Here is a 14,681-nt window from a genome sequence, read left to right as displayed (position 1 = left end):
GGGCCGGAGTCAGATCGGATCCGGGATCCGGGGCCCGGGGCCCGGGGCCCGGGGTCTGAGCGGGTCCGGGGTCGGGGAGCGGGGCGGAGACAGAACAGAGGTCGCTGTGGGTCCGGCGTCCGGGGGTTGAGGGGTTGGGGCGGGGCGGGGACCGAGATCGGGGCGGGGCGGGGCGGAGCCGGGGCGCCGGGGGCGAGGCCAGGGTCAGGCGGGGCCGGGGCGGGGCTTGGGGCGGGGCGAGAACGGTCTCCGAGTCGCCGCGGAAAGAGGGAGAGCGGTAGGAAGAGAAGGGGGAAGGGGGGACTTGGAAGCTCCCGCGCCGCTCGCCTCGGCTCCGTGCACCCACGCCTCGCTGCTCCGCTCCGTGCCCCCTTCCCGGGCATGCGCCCTCGCAGTGCTCGTCCACCCAGAGCCCGCGCCGACCCCCGGAGCCTCCCCCAAGCCGGCCGCGCAGGATGGGCCCCCTCGGCCCCTTGCCGCGGCTGCCGCCGCCGCTGCTGCTGCTAATGCTGGGTAAGCCGGCCCCCGCCACGGCCCCCCAGCCCGCCGGCAGGTGCCTGCCACCTGGCGCCCAGCCCGGCCCCCTCCCCAGCGCTTCGGAGCCCCTAGCACCCGCTACTCCGTCAGGGGCGCCTCGAGCCTCCCTCCCCGGGCTCAGCGCCCAGCGGCCTGAGTGGCTGCCCCCGGCTGGGGCCCAGTGAGGACCCACCGAGGTGCCACCTCCAGGCCGCCGGGCCAGCCCCACTTCTCCGCCGGCATACTCAGGGCCTGGGGTCGCTGCGCCCAAACGCTGCGACTCCCTTTGCCTCACACTGAGCTTGAGGCCCAGCGCTGGGTGCCCGCCCTGCGTGGGCAGCGCTGGCCCGTCTTCATAATTGCCCGGAGTTGGCTGGAGGCCCAGGGGCCGGTTCTGCCCGTGATCTTTGAAGTTCAGCCTCCCCAGATGGTTCCCCTCCCCCCAGACCTCATCATCTGAGGTTTGGGGCAGTTCCCCCTGTCACCCCCATCTCCACCCTGGGCCGGGTCTCCCTTTGCCCACTTTCCCTCTCTCAGGTCGCACTGGGCTCTGTGGCCTCTTAGTGCTCGTCACACCCCCTTGTTCCCCGCTCCCTGCCTCAGGAGAAACCAAGCGCCATGGAGACCGATGCTGGGATCTCCAAGCCCCTTGGGTCTGTGGGGGTGGGTGTTCCTGGTGAGGTGTTCTGACCACCGCTGCATGGATGCGTGAGAGAGCACCTGGCAGCGCAGCTGCTTCTGGTCTGAACTGGAGGGTTCCTTCGGGGCTGGTCCGGGGAGGAGTGTGGCTTCGAGACAGCAGGCTGCCTGTACAGATGTTTGGGAGACTGAAGCCCTCGCAATAAGAGTGCAGAGCGGGGGTGGCCTTGCCACCCGGATTCGGAGCTGCCATCGTCAAGGCACAGGCTGACGTCGCCCCAGCGGCCTGTTTCTAGACCAGAGCTCCAGCGCAGGGCCAAGCAGAGCCTCCCCCCGGCTCCATAGGTCCCTGGGCCCTGGGGAACTAGAACGAGGCCTCTCCTCGGGGCCCTGGGTGGGAGGCAGGAGGAAGTTGCTGTGGGGCCCGGTTGCCTAGCAGGTAGCCGGTTGTCCCCAGTGGGCAGCGTGGAGTGGAAGAGCCCAGGGGAGGTGGGAGAGTGTGGTGCGCAGACATGGAAGAGCCTGCGGAGATCTGAGTGCCCACTGCGTGCAGGCGCTTAGGTTCATTCTGAAGAGGAGGAAGGTGAGGTGATTTGCTCCAGAGCGCCCATCTCGTGAGCGTTGGGGCTTGGATTTGAACCCAGATCCGTCTGACTCCAAAGCAGGTCTCTGCCCCACCTCCCCTCTCTGGCTGGGGAGAGAGCTGCCTGGCAGCTGGTTTCCTGGGGCGGCCTGGCTGGCCGACTTTCCCATGGGGATCCCCAAGCATCAGCAGCTCTGGAGCCAGGAAGGTGGGAGGGGGGCCCTTCTGGGCAGAGTCTGCTCGGAGGCCCAAAGGTGTCAGCTCATCTGTCTCCACCATCGCCTAGATTATGAAATGCCCTGGGGGCAGGGCCCTCTTGAGTCACACACTCACTTGCTGTCAGAGCGGAGACTGTCTTGGGAGAGGAAGAGATGTGTCAGTGCAGCTGGGCATGAGGATGTGGCTGGGACCCAACCTCCTGAGGCCCAGCATGTGCTTTAACCAAGCGACCACAGGTGCCTCCCTCCTCCCTGGACTCAGCTACAGGAAGAAGGGGCTGAGAGCCCAGCTCAGGTGGGAAGGTCAAGGGAAGCATGTCTGGAGGGGCTGGAGGACAGAGTTTGACCACAGACTTCGTGTTTTCCTCCAGCCTCTGCAGAAAGGCCCTGGGTATGCCCCTGGGAGTGACAGACATTCTGGTTGGTGAGGTCAGTCCCCTCCGGCCTCCCCTGGGAGTTTCCCATCTTCCTCCCTGGCTTTGTCCCTCCGCGGGGGCCTGCAGAAGCCATCTAAGGATAGTAGGATCTTGGTCAAGACATTATACTTCTCTTGCCTTACACCTCTTATCTGTAAAATGGAGGCAGGGGGCTGACCCAGCCCTCCTTCCTATGGCCTGGAGTTCTGGGATCTTATCCAGTGGGGCTATGGAAGGGTGGAAGGAGAGAAGGAAGAAGCAGGGCCCTCCGAGGGACTCAGGAGTATCTGCTGGGGCAGGATGAAGAAGAGAATTTTGGCTTCTCTGAGGAGAGAAAGATGGGAAGGGACAGCTGGGGTTTGCACCTCTTAACAGAGAGGAAACCTTATGTAAGTGAACGCACACCATATGCAAATGAAGGCTTTTGTTAGGTAGTTGGGACGGAAGCACTGTGCATCAGCTGGGCCAGCCAGGAAGATTGGCAGGCCCTGGGGGGAGGGGTGGGGACCTTCTGCCCCCAGAGGCCAGGGCAGAGGCTGGTTCTTGCCCCATAAGGCTCAGCTGCCTCTGCAGCCCCGTGGGGTGGGAGCAGCAGTGAGCTCATGGCACAGCTGGAGAGGGGAGGGCATTGTGTGGTGAGAACTGGCTGGGTCTGTGCCCTGTCCTGCTCAGGCCACTGGCTCTATTGTCTGGAGTCCCCTGGTCCAGGTGACACAGCTGAGCCGACCAGCCCTTCTGTGCAAGAGTTTGCCAACTCCCCTCAAACAAAGGAGAGGGCCATGTGGCCTCAGAATCCCTTAGCTGGAAGGCCCCACTGACCAGGCCCAGAACGGCTGGGAGGGGGGAGATGTGGGAGGCAATCAAGGTACAGCTGAAATCAAGGAGGCAGAGCAGATGGGCCTCTTTCTGCCAGTAGGTGCCTTACTTCTGGCCTCCCAGAAATGGGATGTTTCTGGGTTCTGAGGCAAAGCCGGGTCTATAACCCACTCGGGATCCAGGTGTCTTACCTCCCAGCAGCATCCTTTCCCTGTCCCCAGGGCAGGGCCCCGGCTGGGTCCCCACCTTCCCCAGGTTTGCTCTCCTTTATCGGGCAGGCAGCCAGAATGGTGCTGGGAGTGGGGGATACAGTGGGGACCCAGGCAACTCCAACTTCTCCTGTCCTCCCCTACAGGAGTCCAGTGCTTTGCCCGGGAGGTGCTGGTCCCCCAGGGGCCCCTGTACCGCGTGGCTGGCACGGCCATCTCCATCTCCTGCAATGTGAGCAGCTACGAGGGCCCTGCCCAGCAGAACTTCGAGTGGTTCTTCTACAGGCCTGAGGCCCCCGAGGCTGCGCTGGGCATTGTCAGTACCAGGGATACCGGGTTCTCTTATGCCGTCTTCGGGCCCCGCGTGGCAGCTGGCGAGGTGCAGGTGCAGCGTCTGCAGGGGGATGCCGTGGTGCTCAAGATTGCCCGCCTGCAGGCCCAGGATGCGGGCATTTATGAGTGCTATACGCCCTCCACTGATGCCCGTTACCTGGGCAGCTACAGCGGCAAGGTGGAGCTCAGAGGTACTGGCCCTGGGGTGGGCGCAGGCCCGTGCGCCCAAAAGGCCCAAAGTCAGGGCCTGGAGGGACCTGCCTAACCGCCCCTCAGGTTTTGTGGCTGAGGAAGCTGAGGCCCAGAGAGGTTGTGTGGCTCGCACGAAATCACCCAACAAGTTAGGGGCCCGTCCGGGACTCTAACCAAGATCTCTCCATTCCAGCTCATCGGGCTTCCTCTTCTGTGGGGCTACCTCCTGGGAAAGGGGGAGCCGGTCCCCTGCATTCGCTGCTGGGGGGAGCCCTCTAGGGTGAAGGACCTCCATTCCTAGAGACTCCGGGATGCAGAACTGGGGGTGGCGGGGGATGAAGCAGAGGTAGGGTAGGAGGAGTGAGACCATGTGACATTCTTGCTCTTTTGTTTCTTTGTCTTCTGAGAAGGCAGACAGAGCCACTTTTCTGTGGTCCTGACAGGGGTTAGTTCCAAACATACGGGTGAGTAGGCGAAGGGCTGGGCTGTGAACTTCTGCAAGCATTTATTGAGCGCCTGGTGTGTGCCCGGCACCACTGGGTCACAGAAGAGATAACACAAGATGAACTCTGCCCGGTAGGAACTAACCGCGGTCCATTTAGGGAAACAGCCTGTGCACAGGGAGGGGTGACGAGGGCCACCAGCTCGCGGCCCTCCCTCACTGCACCTGTTCTGTGCAGTTCTTCCAGATGCTCTGCAGGTGTCTGCTACCCCCCCGGGGCCCCGAGGCCGCCAGGCCCCGACGTCGCCCCCCCGGCTGACAGTGCACGAGGGACAGGAGCTGGCCCTGGGCTGCGTGGCGCGGACCAGCACGCAGGAACACACACACCTGGCGGTGTCCTTCGGGAGAGCGGTGCCCGAGGCGCCAGTGGGGCGAGCCACTCTGCAGGAAGTGGTGGGGCTCCGGCCGGACTTGGCCGTGGAGGCCGGGGCTCCCTATGCCGAGCGGCTGGCTGCAGGGGAGCTGCGGCTGAGCAAGGAGGGGGCTGAGCGGTACCGCATGGTGGTGGGGGGAGCCCAGGCGGAGGACGCGGGCACCTACCACTGCACGGCGGCTGAGTGGATTCAGGATCCCGATGGCAGCTGGGCCCAGATCGCGGAGAAGAGAGCGGTCCTGGCCCACGTGGACGTGCAGACGCTGTGTGAGTGCCACACCCCACGGTGGGAGCTGGGAGCCCTGGTATTTCGGGGGGGGGCTGTGGCCGAGGGGGGCACCGATGGCCACTGCCTGACTTCAGGGAGCCCATCTTCCCGAGGGAGCCGGTCCTGTTAGCGTCCCTTCCCTCCCCTGGCGGGTTCTCTCTGCTCAGAAGTTGGGTGTGGAGAGCGGAGGGCCATGGCTGAGAGATGAGAGGCCCTGGGTGGTGGGGATGGTCGTACCCCGTGAGGGGCAGAGGGCTGCCTCGCGGTGCTGCTGGGGGTGGGGGGAGGAACTACAGCGCGGCAGTCATGCTCTGTGCCCCCTCCCGCCTCCATGACACCCCTTCCCTGTCCTGTGTTTCAGCCAGCCAGCTGGCAGTGGCAGTGGGGCCTGGGGAGCGTCGGATCGGCCCAGGGGAACCCTTGGAACTGCTGTGCAACGTGTCAGGGGCCCTGCCCCCGCCAGGCCGCCACGCCGCCTACTCCGTGGGCTGGGAGATGGCCCCCGCGGGGGCGCCGGGGCCTGGCCGCCTGGTAGCCCAGCTGGACACAGAGGGTGTGGGCAGCCTGGGCCCTGGCTACGAGGGCCGGCACATTGCCATGGAGAAGGTGGCGTCCAGAACCTACCGCCTCCGGCTGGGGGCTGCCAGGCCCGGTGATGCGGGCACCTACCGCTGCCTTGCCAAGGCCTACGTCCGAGGGTCTGGGGCTCGGCTTCGAGAAGCAGCCAGTGCCCGCTCCCGGCCGCTCCCCGTGCACGTGCGGGAGGAAGGTGAGGGGGGCGGTGGCTGGGGCCTCTCCCGGGGTCGGGGCTTGCGGAACCTTTTCCTTCTGTTTCTGGGCTTCTCTCCCTCTGCGTCCGCTGCCACCACGCCCTTCTCTCCCGCTCCTCTTCTTCGGGATTCTGGGAGCCCCTTGAGCTCCCTGGGGTGCTGCTTGGCCAGCGGTCCTAACCCCGTGCCCCCCTGGCCCCACGTCCTTGTTCCACAGGCGTGGTGCTGGAGGCCGTGGCGTGGCTGGCGGGAGGCACCGTGTACCGTGGGGAGACGGCCTCCCTGCTCTGCAACATCTCAGTGCGGGGCGGCCCCCCAGGGCTGCGGCTGGCCGCCAGCTGGTGGGTGGAGCGGCCCAAGGACGGGGAGCTGAGCTCTGGCCCTGCCCAGCTGGTGGGCGGCGTGGGCCAGGACGGTGTGGCGGAGCTGGGGGTCCGGCCTGGAGGAGGCCCTGTCAGTGTGGAGCTGGTGGGGCCCCAAAGTCATCGGCTGCGGCTGCACGACTTGGGGCCCGAGGACGAAGGCGTGTACCACTGCGCCCCCAGCGCCTGGGTGCAGCACGCCGACTACAGCTGGTACCAGGCGGGCAGTGCCCGCTCGGGGCCCGTCACGGTGTACCCCTACACGCACGGTGAGTGACCCCTCCACACCCCCCCCCGTTCAGCCCGGTCCCTTCTTCTGCCCTTCCCACGTGCTTCTCCTGCTCCTGTCCCCCCTTCTCCTCCACATCACTCCATACCAAGAGTCTCGGACACCCGCTTTCAGCCCTTTCGGGCCCCAGCATCCCTGCTGACCGGAGTCAGGGCCGAGGGGCAGGGGAGGGCTGTCTGTGAATGGACGTGGGGCCCACGACCCAACAGAGACGGCGCGGGGAACAGGTGTGGCAGGAGGTGCAGGGCGGAGGCCCCCAGGCTGAACCGAGCCGTCCACTCTCGCCCAGCCCTGGACACCCTGTTTGTGCCCCTGCTGGTGGGTGCTGGGGTCGCCCTGGTCACCGGCGCCACCGTCCTTGGTACCATCACCTGTTGCTTCATGAAGAGGCTGCGAAAACGGTGATCCCTCGCTGCGCAGGTGAGAGAGAAGAACCCCAACCTCGTCTTCTCCCCCCCACCCCCGCCGGGCGTCCTGAGGTGAGCTGCCCCTCCCCACCCCAGCCGGGGAAGGAGCAGACGTCGGGGCTCTGTCCTCAGCGCACCCACACTGTCTCTCCAGGTCTTGCAGGTGTCGACTGTCTGCCAGCCCAGCTCCAAGACTGCCTCTGGTTGCCTGGCTACCCGCTCCCTCTGCTCCCCTTCCTTTAATTTATTTGACCTCCCCCACCCAGGGTGGGGGACATGGCCCCCACCCCGCGCTCCTTCCTTCCTGACTCCTCCCTCTGGCCTTCTGTTCTTGGTCTCATGCCCAGCCCATAGGGAGGCCATTCCCTGTCCTAGAATTAGTTTTTCTAAAATGTGAATAAACTTGTTTTATAAAATCCAGGGCCAGCCGTGTCTTCCCTGCCCTGGGGCTGAGGTGTGTGGCAGGGCAACTCTTGGGGGCTTGACGACCTATTCTGCGTGACCCAGGCCTCCCTTCCCACCACAAACACCATCTGGCCTCTGTGGGCCGTGCCACCCACCCAGGAGGGGACACCTGGGCCCCATCTGCTGCCCGAGCTGTCGGTGCCTTGCCAATCCCTGTTGGGACTTCTACTTGGGGAGGGGAGCACAGAGACGGGGTGAGGTCACTGAGCCCGGCCCCCTCTCCCAGCCAGGGCAGGGGCCTCTGGGTGAGGCCTTTTCTAGTTGCCCACACCACTCTGCCTTCTCATTCTCGGTCCTCCTCCTCTTGGACCTGACGCCTCCCAGGCCCTGGGGCCTCAGCCTTTTTCCTCCTGATCTTCATTATTCTGTCTGACAGCCGGGGAAAAGAAGCCCCAGAGCACGGCCCCCGGGGTGGCGGCGAGGACAGCAGTCGGGGAGGGCCTGTGTGTCCACAGAACCCCTGCCTAGGTGTCCCCACCCCCGCAGCCGGCATGCGCCCCCCAGGTCTCGGCTCCCCTCCCCTCCAGTGCCCCAGGGGTCCCCTGAATTTGTCTTTGCTTCAAGATTCTCTGATCTGAGAATTCTTAGTTGCTCTGCACCTTAAGGGGCACCCAGTTGACCTCTTTTAATTCAGTTATTTAAACATTTATTGAGCATTACTAGTGTGCTAAGTGTTCTTTTTACAGAAGGGGAAACTGAGGCCCAGAGCAGAGGTGTACCTCGCCCAGAGTCATAGAGCTAATTAGCGACAGTGTCAGAAGCACACTCCGGGGCTCCCGACTCCTTGCACTGTACCCAGTGGTGCCCTGAGCGGTAACTGAGTGGCATGGATACAAACAGCCACCCCTCCTGTCCAGACTCACCTGTTTCACTGAATTAAGCCTAATGACCCTGCCCCACACTATTTGTTCTTGAGGGAACAGCCGATGCCGGGGTTCAGTGACCTCATCTTTGACTGATGGTGACCCAGGTAGCCCTGTGACATGAGGCAAAGATGTTTCTCTGGGGGGGCCCATGCTGGCAGCTCCCTCTGACCCCCTTTCCTGCTTTCAGGAGGCCCAGGGACCCACAGGACCGTGGCTTCCCAGCCCGGAATGGAGCAGACAGGGCTGCTTCCCCCCGAGGGGCTCAGTCTTTTCTTAAAGGACAGGAGCAGGCTGTGGCCAGGACCAAGAAGTGGAGGTCACTGCTGGGCCAGTGCTGTGGGAATACGCGCTTGCCTGGACAAACACTTTCCTCCCAGGAGGCCTGAGGCTGGCCTCAGTCCTATCCCAACCTGTCATTGCTCTCCCCTCACCATCCTGGGCGGCTGCCCCTGGTGATTCCGATGACCAGGAAGGGGGCGGAGGTAGGACGGGAATAGTGTCTGCAGGGCCTGCTGGCCCGGCTGGGCAGACAACAGGCCACAGACGCAGCCAGATGTTTGGCCTCCTTGCTTCTCCCTCGCGTGTCACCCATATTCAATCCTGCCTCTTAAGTCCCACAGGGGATTCAATCTTGGGCCGCTGATGCCCTTCCTGCTCCAGCCCCCAACCCCTGCCCAGGAGCCCCCTCGAGGACTCCTGACTGCTTCGGTTTCCCTATCTTGCCTATTCATCTTCCCCAGACACCACCTCCAGCTTATCACTGCGCTATTTCCCCTGATGGGTAAGTTCTCGGGCCCAGAGTTAAACTCGTCAGCCTGGGTTTCAGGGTCCCCTTTCCCACTCATGATAGTCCACCCTTTATTGTTCAGTCTCCTCCCCCAACAATCCTCTGCTTCTCCTCAGCTCCCCCACCCCCTGCTGTTCCTCAGCTTTCCGCTCAGCTACTCCTCAGTTCCTCCTCAGTTTCTCAGTTCCCCCTTAGCTCCTCCTCAGCTCCTCCTCCTTCCCCCTCAGCTACTCCTCAGCTTCTCAGCTGCTCCTCAGCTTTTCCTCCGTTCCCCCTCAGCTACTTCTGATACGACTCCAAGTCTTTGTGTAGAGCAGTGGTTCTTAAAGTGTGGCCCCCATTCCAGCAGCATCAGCATGGCCTGAGAACTTGCTAGAAATGCAAGTTTTTGATCTCTACCCCAGACCTACTGAGTCAGAAACTCTGAGAGTGGGGCCCAGCAGTCTGCTTTCGCAAGCCATCCAGGTGACTCTGACGCACACACCAGTTTGATAACTGCTGGCTTACTCATTCTCTGTGCCTTACTCCCTAGATTTCTGATCGCCAAACCCTCCTGCCCTCTGCTCCGAGAGATGGCTCAGGTTCAGTCTGAACCATATCTTGTTCAGTTGCCACAGGGGCTTATTTCTCTGTTTTCCTAGGTGCACTGCATTCTGAAGATAGGGACGGGGGCCTCTGAATGCCCACCCCACCTATGTGGGGTCAGTGTTCTGGACTGGGTGTGCAGCCAGTGAATGCTGGGAAGGCCCTCTCACCGTGCCCCAGGACAAATTCTGCTTTCCGGAGGGCCCCTGTCTCCCAGCTCTAGTGAACTCACTTTCTGGGTCTCTCCCCTGGCCCGTCTTCCTCCTCAGAATGTCCCTCTCCCCCTCCTGCCTCTGCAGTGCTCTTTACGAGGTCTCATTCCACTCTCAAAAAATAGCCATCCCTGGTTCTCCTTTCCCAGGCCCCGCTCTGGGGCCCCACCGCCTGTTTTCCTGCACTCAGGGGGGCAAGGTCATTCACACCCTGCCGGGCCACCCCTGCAGGCTTCCATCCTCCTGCTCTCCCGTCACCGTGGTAGGGGTGGAGCAGGGAGGGCACCCTCGTCTCGGCCCACCTATCCATCCAGCCTTCTCTCCTCTGGGTCAGCTCGGGCCACTGTGTCCACTGAGACAGGTATGCCATACACGGGGAGGCTGGCTGAGGAGATGAGTGGGGACCAAAGTCCAGCCCACACCCTGCTCCCCAAGCCGTGCACTCTGGTTTGGGGTGGCATCAGCCTGGAGGTAAAGGGTGCCTTTTTAGAATTTGCACAAAGATGCTGTATGGGTTAGCAGCAGTCCCGAGTGCACCAGCTCTGTCTGTCCGTTTACCTAGCCCCCAGCGTCCCTCTGTCTGCTACCACCTCCCCATCCGGCCCACAGCAGTCCATCCTTCTGTCCATCCATCCACCCCTGAACAGATGTGAAGGTCAAACACAGGCTGGTATGTTCACCTGTCCCCACGCTCCCTGAAATCGGACCCCTCCCTTCCACTGGATTCTAGGCTTGAGAATCTGAGGGGGTGCTCCAGCTTCAGCACATTCCCAGGGCTCTTGCCTGCCTCCTTCTCCACCTCTGACATGCAGCTCCCAGGTACCGGTGTCTGGCCCTGCCACAGGGGTCTGGAGGAAACGGGTCACACCTTGGACTCGCTCTCTGGGGGCGGCAGGCAGCCATTCTGCTCCTTGTCAGCACCAGCCTCTCCCCCTGCCCCCTCCCCGGCCCCCTCCTCCTCCACCTTCTCATCCAGCCGGCTGGGGATGGACCAGTAAAGATGGGCGTCAAGGCGGGCAGCGGCTTCGGCCAGCTCCCGGGCGCTGCACGAGGGTGTGGGCACCTCAAAGGTCTGGTGAAAGCTGGCATAGTCCACCTCATAGAAGCCATCCTCCAGGGTGAGCACTGATGTGAAGCGGTGGCCCCACAGCACCTCATCCACCAGGTAGGAGCTCCGAGCTTGGCATGTCATTCCTGGGGGGAGGGGCACGGGTCAGGGGGGGATCCCAGCCCCAGGCTTCCCTCTCCTGGCTCTCATTCCACAACCCTATTCCCACACCCCTCCCTCTCTCCCTCCCCAAGGGTCCCCCACCCCCCCTTGATCCAGCCCGTCTTCTCCCCCTTCTCAACTCCTTCCTATACCTGCCCAGCTCCCTCTCTTCTGCATTCGTCCCAACTCTGTCAACCTCCAGCCCATCTCTCCCCTCCTCTGACCATCAGAGAAGCTTAACCTTGGAACTGACCTTAGGGATCATCTAGTCCAACTTCCCTTTCCACACAGGGCTTCCCATTGGAGCATCCCACTAATGGGCATTGTGCTGGTACTTATCACCACCCAGGATGGAGAGCTCACCACCTCACAAGTGTGACACCTCTAATCGGTTGTTCTTAAATAAGAGCTAAAATCTGGGGACACCTGGCTGGCTCAGTCGGTTAAGCATCTGCCTTCGGCTCAGGTCATGATCCCAGGGTCCTGGGATTGAGTCCCCCATCGGGCTCCCTGCTCGGCAAGGAGCCTGCTTCTTCTTCTTCTTCTTCTTTTTTTTTTTTTTAAAGATTTTATTTATTTATTTGACAGAGAGAGGCACAGCGAGAGAGGGAACACAAGCAGGGGGGGTGGGAGAGGGAGAAGCAGGCTTCCCGCGGAGCAGGGAGCCTGAGGCGGGGCTCCATCCCAGGACCCTGGGATCATGACCTGAGCCAAAGGCAGACACTTAATGACTGAGCCACCCAGGTGCCCCAAGGAGCCTGCTTCTTCCTCTCCCTGCCTCTCTCCCTGCTTATGTGCTCTCTCTCTCTCTCTATGACAAATAAATAAAATCTTAAAAAAAAAAAAAAAGCGAAAATCTGCCTCCCCAGGATTTCCACCCCTTGCTTTTGCTCCTCCTCAGTGCCATTTGACACCCATTCAGGAACCTCAGGGCCCGTCACGTCTTCTCTTCTTCAGGCTGAACATCCCTGGCTCCCTCTACCATTCCTTATGTGACCTGGCTTCCAGAAATTTTACTTTCTCGATTGCAAACCTGAATGGCCAAGGAGGACCTTTTCAGCACTTTCAGTATGATTAAAATATATATATATGATAAATAAAATGATAAATGTCCAGCTGTGGCCTGATCCATGCACAGGAGAGGGCTCACCACCTCCTCTTCTGGCCACGAGGCTTTAGCTAATAGGGCCCAAGATTACGTTACGTAAACATTTTTGGAAGCTGTATCACAGCGCGGCAACATCAAGCCTGTGGCCAACTAAAACCCTCAGTTCTTTTTTTCACCAGAGCCTTTCAATGCGGTGCTTACATAAGTGATTTTTTTAAGGCCTAAATGTAGAATTTTATATTTATTCCTTTTAAATGTCATCTCGTTGGGTTTTGGCTCATTATCCTTGGTTTTCAAAAGCATTTTGAATCCTGACTCTCTCACCCAAAATATTGCCATCCTTTCCAACTTTGTCCCTCTAGAAAAGTCAGATGAGCTCCCATCCCTATCTCCTCCACACCACCCTCCCCAGTCGTCTGCACCCTGGGGCTGTGTCCTGTCTTCCCTGTTGGGTGGGCACACCCACCAGGGCAAGCGATCCTCCTTCTACCCCCGGTCTCTCCCCCAGCCCATGTCCACCTCAGAACAAGGGAGAATGAAGACTGAACATTAGCTAACCAGAGACTGGCTCTCGGCATTGCAAGCCCTGCCCTGACACATCTTGGGGACATGGGTGTTGTTGTTCCTCTGGTGAAGGCTGGAATAGGAAGTGTCCAGTGGGGGAAGGGCAGAAGAGGAGGAAGGGACACTGGGGAGGGAGGTCTGTGAGGAACAGAGGGAGGTGCTGGGGGTATCAGGAGAAGCGGGCTGGGCAGGGACCTCTCCGCAAGGACAGCAGCTGCCTTGGGGCCCGGCAGGAGAGTGACAACTGGCTAGACAGCAAGGAAAGGGCCCAGGTGACCAGGTGACTAGGGGAAGAGCAGAAACTAGAAGGAGCCGGCGGGGGGGGGGGGGGGGGTAAAGAAGCAATGGGGAGCACTGGGGCAGAGGGTGGTGAAAGAGAGGCTCGGCAGGAAGGGCCAGGAAAGGCATTTGAGGGCACTGGCCTGGGAAGCCAGCAGAGGCCACAGCGCAGGCCACACCTCATGGCCCTGTGATCACCCACTGCGGTTTTCTTATCCTCCTCCTCCCGCTTCCAGATCTCAAGTGTCAGAGCACCGCATCTGTGCCCTTGCCTTGGCCTCTTCCCACCTGCTCCCAGACCCTTCACTGTGTAGGCCTGAGTTACTGACATCGCAGGGGTGTTGACAGCTCCTTCTGGAAACGGGGCCTGAAATGCTAAGACCATCCGTTTCCTTTGTCAGTGGAAGTTGAGAGTCTTTTGATGGGTGGGGAAACTGCGGCGGAAGGAAGACCGGCTGTCAACCTGTTCCCAAGGTCCAGGCTAGGAAAAATTTGAGCCATGGAAGACCCTCACCACCAAGTTCAGGGGCCTGGACCTCTCAGCACTGGAAAACCCGCGAACCTACCCCTTCTTCCAGCCCCGCAGCGCCAAACCCCGCAGCCGGACTGCCCCTGCCTTATCCACCTATTTCGCCGGCGACCACGGACAGCTGTCTTAACCTGTCCTCGGGGCAGTCTCCTGTCTGAAAAGGAGCACGATCACAAGGAGTGACCTTCGCCAGGACCGGATGAACTCGGAGGCACCACGCTTCGGGTCCGTGTGGGCCACGCAGCGAGCTCTGGCTGCGTGTGAGCTCCCGGGGACCCCGACGTCGCGGCCCCCGGGGGGACGCCGCCCCTCCCCCGCCCCCGCCCCCCCCGCCCCCGCCCCCCCCCTCCGCACCCGTGGCTTCCACCATGCCCTCGAGGATGACGACGATCTCGAAGTCGTCCCTCTCCAGGGCGCGGCGCGACGCCTCCCAGAAGGGGCTGGCGGCGTCGATCTCGTGGCTGATGACGAGCGGCGACACGAGGAAGAGGCGGTCGTCGCCCGTGTCGAAGCCCACGCTGAGGTCGGTCTGGTGCAGCGGGATGAACTCGCCCTCGAGCGTCTGGCGCGAGCGGATGAGCTTGGCGCGGATGGAAGCCTCCACGATGTGCGAGGAGCGCAGGTCGCCCACGCGGAACATGAGGCACAGGCGGCCGTCGCGCAGCGACACCACGGCGTGCGACGAGAAGACGAGCGTGGCGGCGCGCTTGTTGGGCTGCGAGATCTTGACGAACATGCAGCCCACCATGAAGGCGTTCACCATGGAGCCCAGGATGGCCTGCAGCAGCAGCAGCGCGATGCCCTCGGGGCACTGGTCGGTGATGACGCGGTGCCCGTAGCCGATGGTGGTCTCCGTCTCGATGGAGAACAGGAAGGCGGCCACGAAGCCGTTGAGGTTGTTGACGCACGGCGTCCACGCCGCGTCGCCCAGGTGCTCCAGGTCGCCGCGGCCGTAGGCCACCAGCCACCAGATGGCGCCGAAGAAGAGCCAGGTGAGCGCGTAGGCGAGCACGAAGAAGAGCAGGCTGAGGCGCCACTGCAGGTCGGCCAGCGTGGTGAACAGGTCGGTCAGGTAGCGGCCCGGCTCGCGCACGTTGCCCTGCTGCACGTTGCACCGGCCGTCCTTCTCCACGTAGCGCTGGCGGCCGCGGCGGCGCGGCGGCTCGGGGCCCGGCGAGCGGGG

The 14,681-nt window shown here is 62.1% G+C and overlaps 2 protein-coding genes across 4 annotated transcripts; one reads left to right on the top strand and one right to left on the bottom strand.

The window, feature by feature from the left end:
- The first annotated feature begins 230 nt into the window (after nucleotides 1-230).
- IGSF8 (immunoglobulin superfamily member 8) lies at nucleotides 231-7,515 on the top strand. Of its 3 annotated transcripts, none has more exons than XM_035009922.1 (7): nucleotides 231-513; nucleotides 3,544-3,921; nucleotides 4,603-5,064; nucleotides 5,427-5,834; nucleotides 6,053-6,466; nucleotides 6,776-6,906; nucleotides 7,048-7,510. In XM_035009922.1, exons 1-6 carry the CDS (start codon nucleotides 456-458, stop codon nucleotides 6,889-6,891), a joined length of 1,836 nt encoding a protein of 611 aa, XP_034865813.1. In that variant the 5' UTR covers nucleotides 231-455; the 3' UTR covers nucleotides 6,892-6,906; nucleotides 7,048-7,510. The 3 variants fall into 3 exon arrangements, 2 of the variants coding, with proteins under 2 accessions (XP_034865813.1, XP_034865812.1); XR_004680162.1 differs by lacking the exon at nucleotides 231-513 and adding an exon at nucleotides 550-2,193 and having other exon boundaries at nucleotides 6,776-6,965; nucleotides 7,048-7,515; XM_035009921.1 differs by lacking the exon at nucleotides 231-513 and adding an exon at nucleotides 551-2,193 and having other exon boundaries at nucleotides 7,048-7,512.
- A 2,268-nt stretch (nucleotides 7,516-9,783) lies between these two features.
- On the bottom strand, nucleotides 9,784-14,678 carry KCNJ9 (potassium inwardly rectifying channel subfamily J member 9; the record flags this gene model as incomplete). Its single annotated transcript, XM_035009584.1, has 2 exons — nucleotides 9,784-11,002; nucleotides 13,853-14,678. Coding segments are annotated over 2 exons (1,158 nt in total), but the record flags the coding sequence as incomplete, so codon positions are not given.
- Between the last annotated feature and the right edge of the window lie 3 nt (nucleotides 14,679-14,681).

The sequence above is a fragment of the Mirounga leonina genome, unplaced genomic scaffold (genome assembly GCF_011800145.1).
Source record: "Mirounga leonina isolate KUSES-001 unplaced genomic scaffold, KU_Mleo_1.0 Mir_154, whole genome shotgun sequence".
In the NCBI taxonomy this organism is placed as follows: Eukaryota; Metazoa; Chordata; class Mammalia; order Carnivora; family Phocidae; genus Mirounga; species Mirounga leonina.
Note: the sequence above shows the minus strand (reverse complement) of the source record. Positions and strands in the feature narration are given on the sequence as shown.

Excerpts from the sequence above, each read along its gene's own strand:
- IGSF8 (XM_035009921.1), top strand. The coding sequence starts at position 2,028 with ATGAAATGCCCTGGGGGCAGGGCCCTCTTGAGTCACACACTCACTTGC. Across the intron at positions 2,194-3,543 it reads CTTTAACCAAGCGACCACAG|GAGTCCAGTGCTTTGCCCGG; the intron begins GTGCCTCCCTCC and ends CCTCCCCTACAG. Across the intron at positions 5,065-5,426 it reads CGTGGACGTGCAGACGCTGT|CCAGCCAGCTGGCAGTGGCA; the intron begins GTGAGTGCCACA and ends CCTGTGTTTCAG.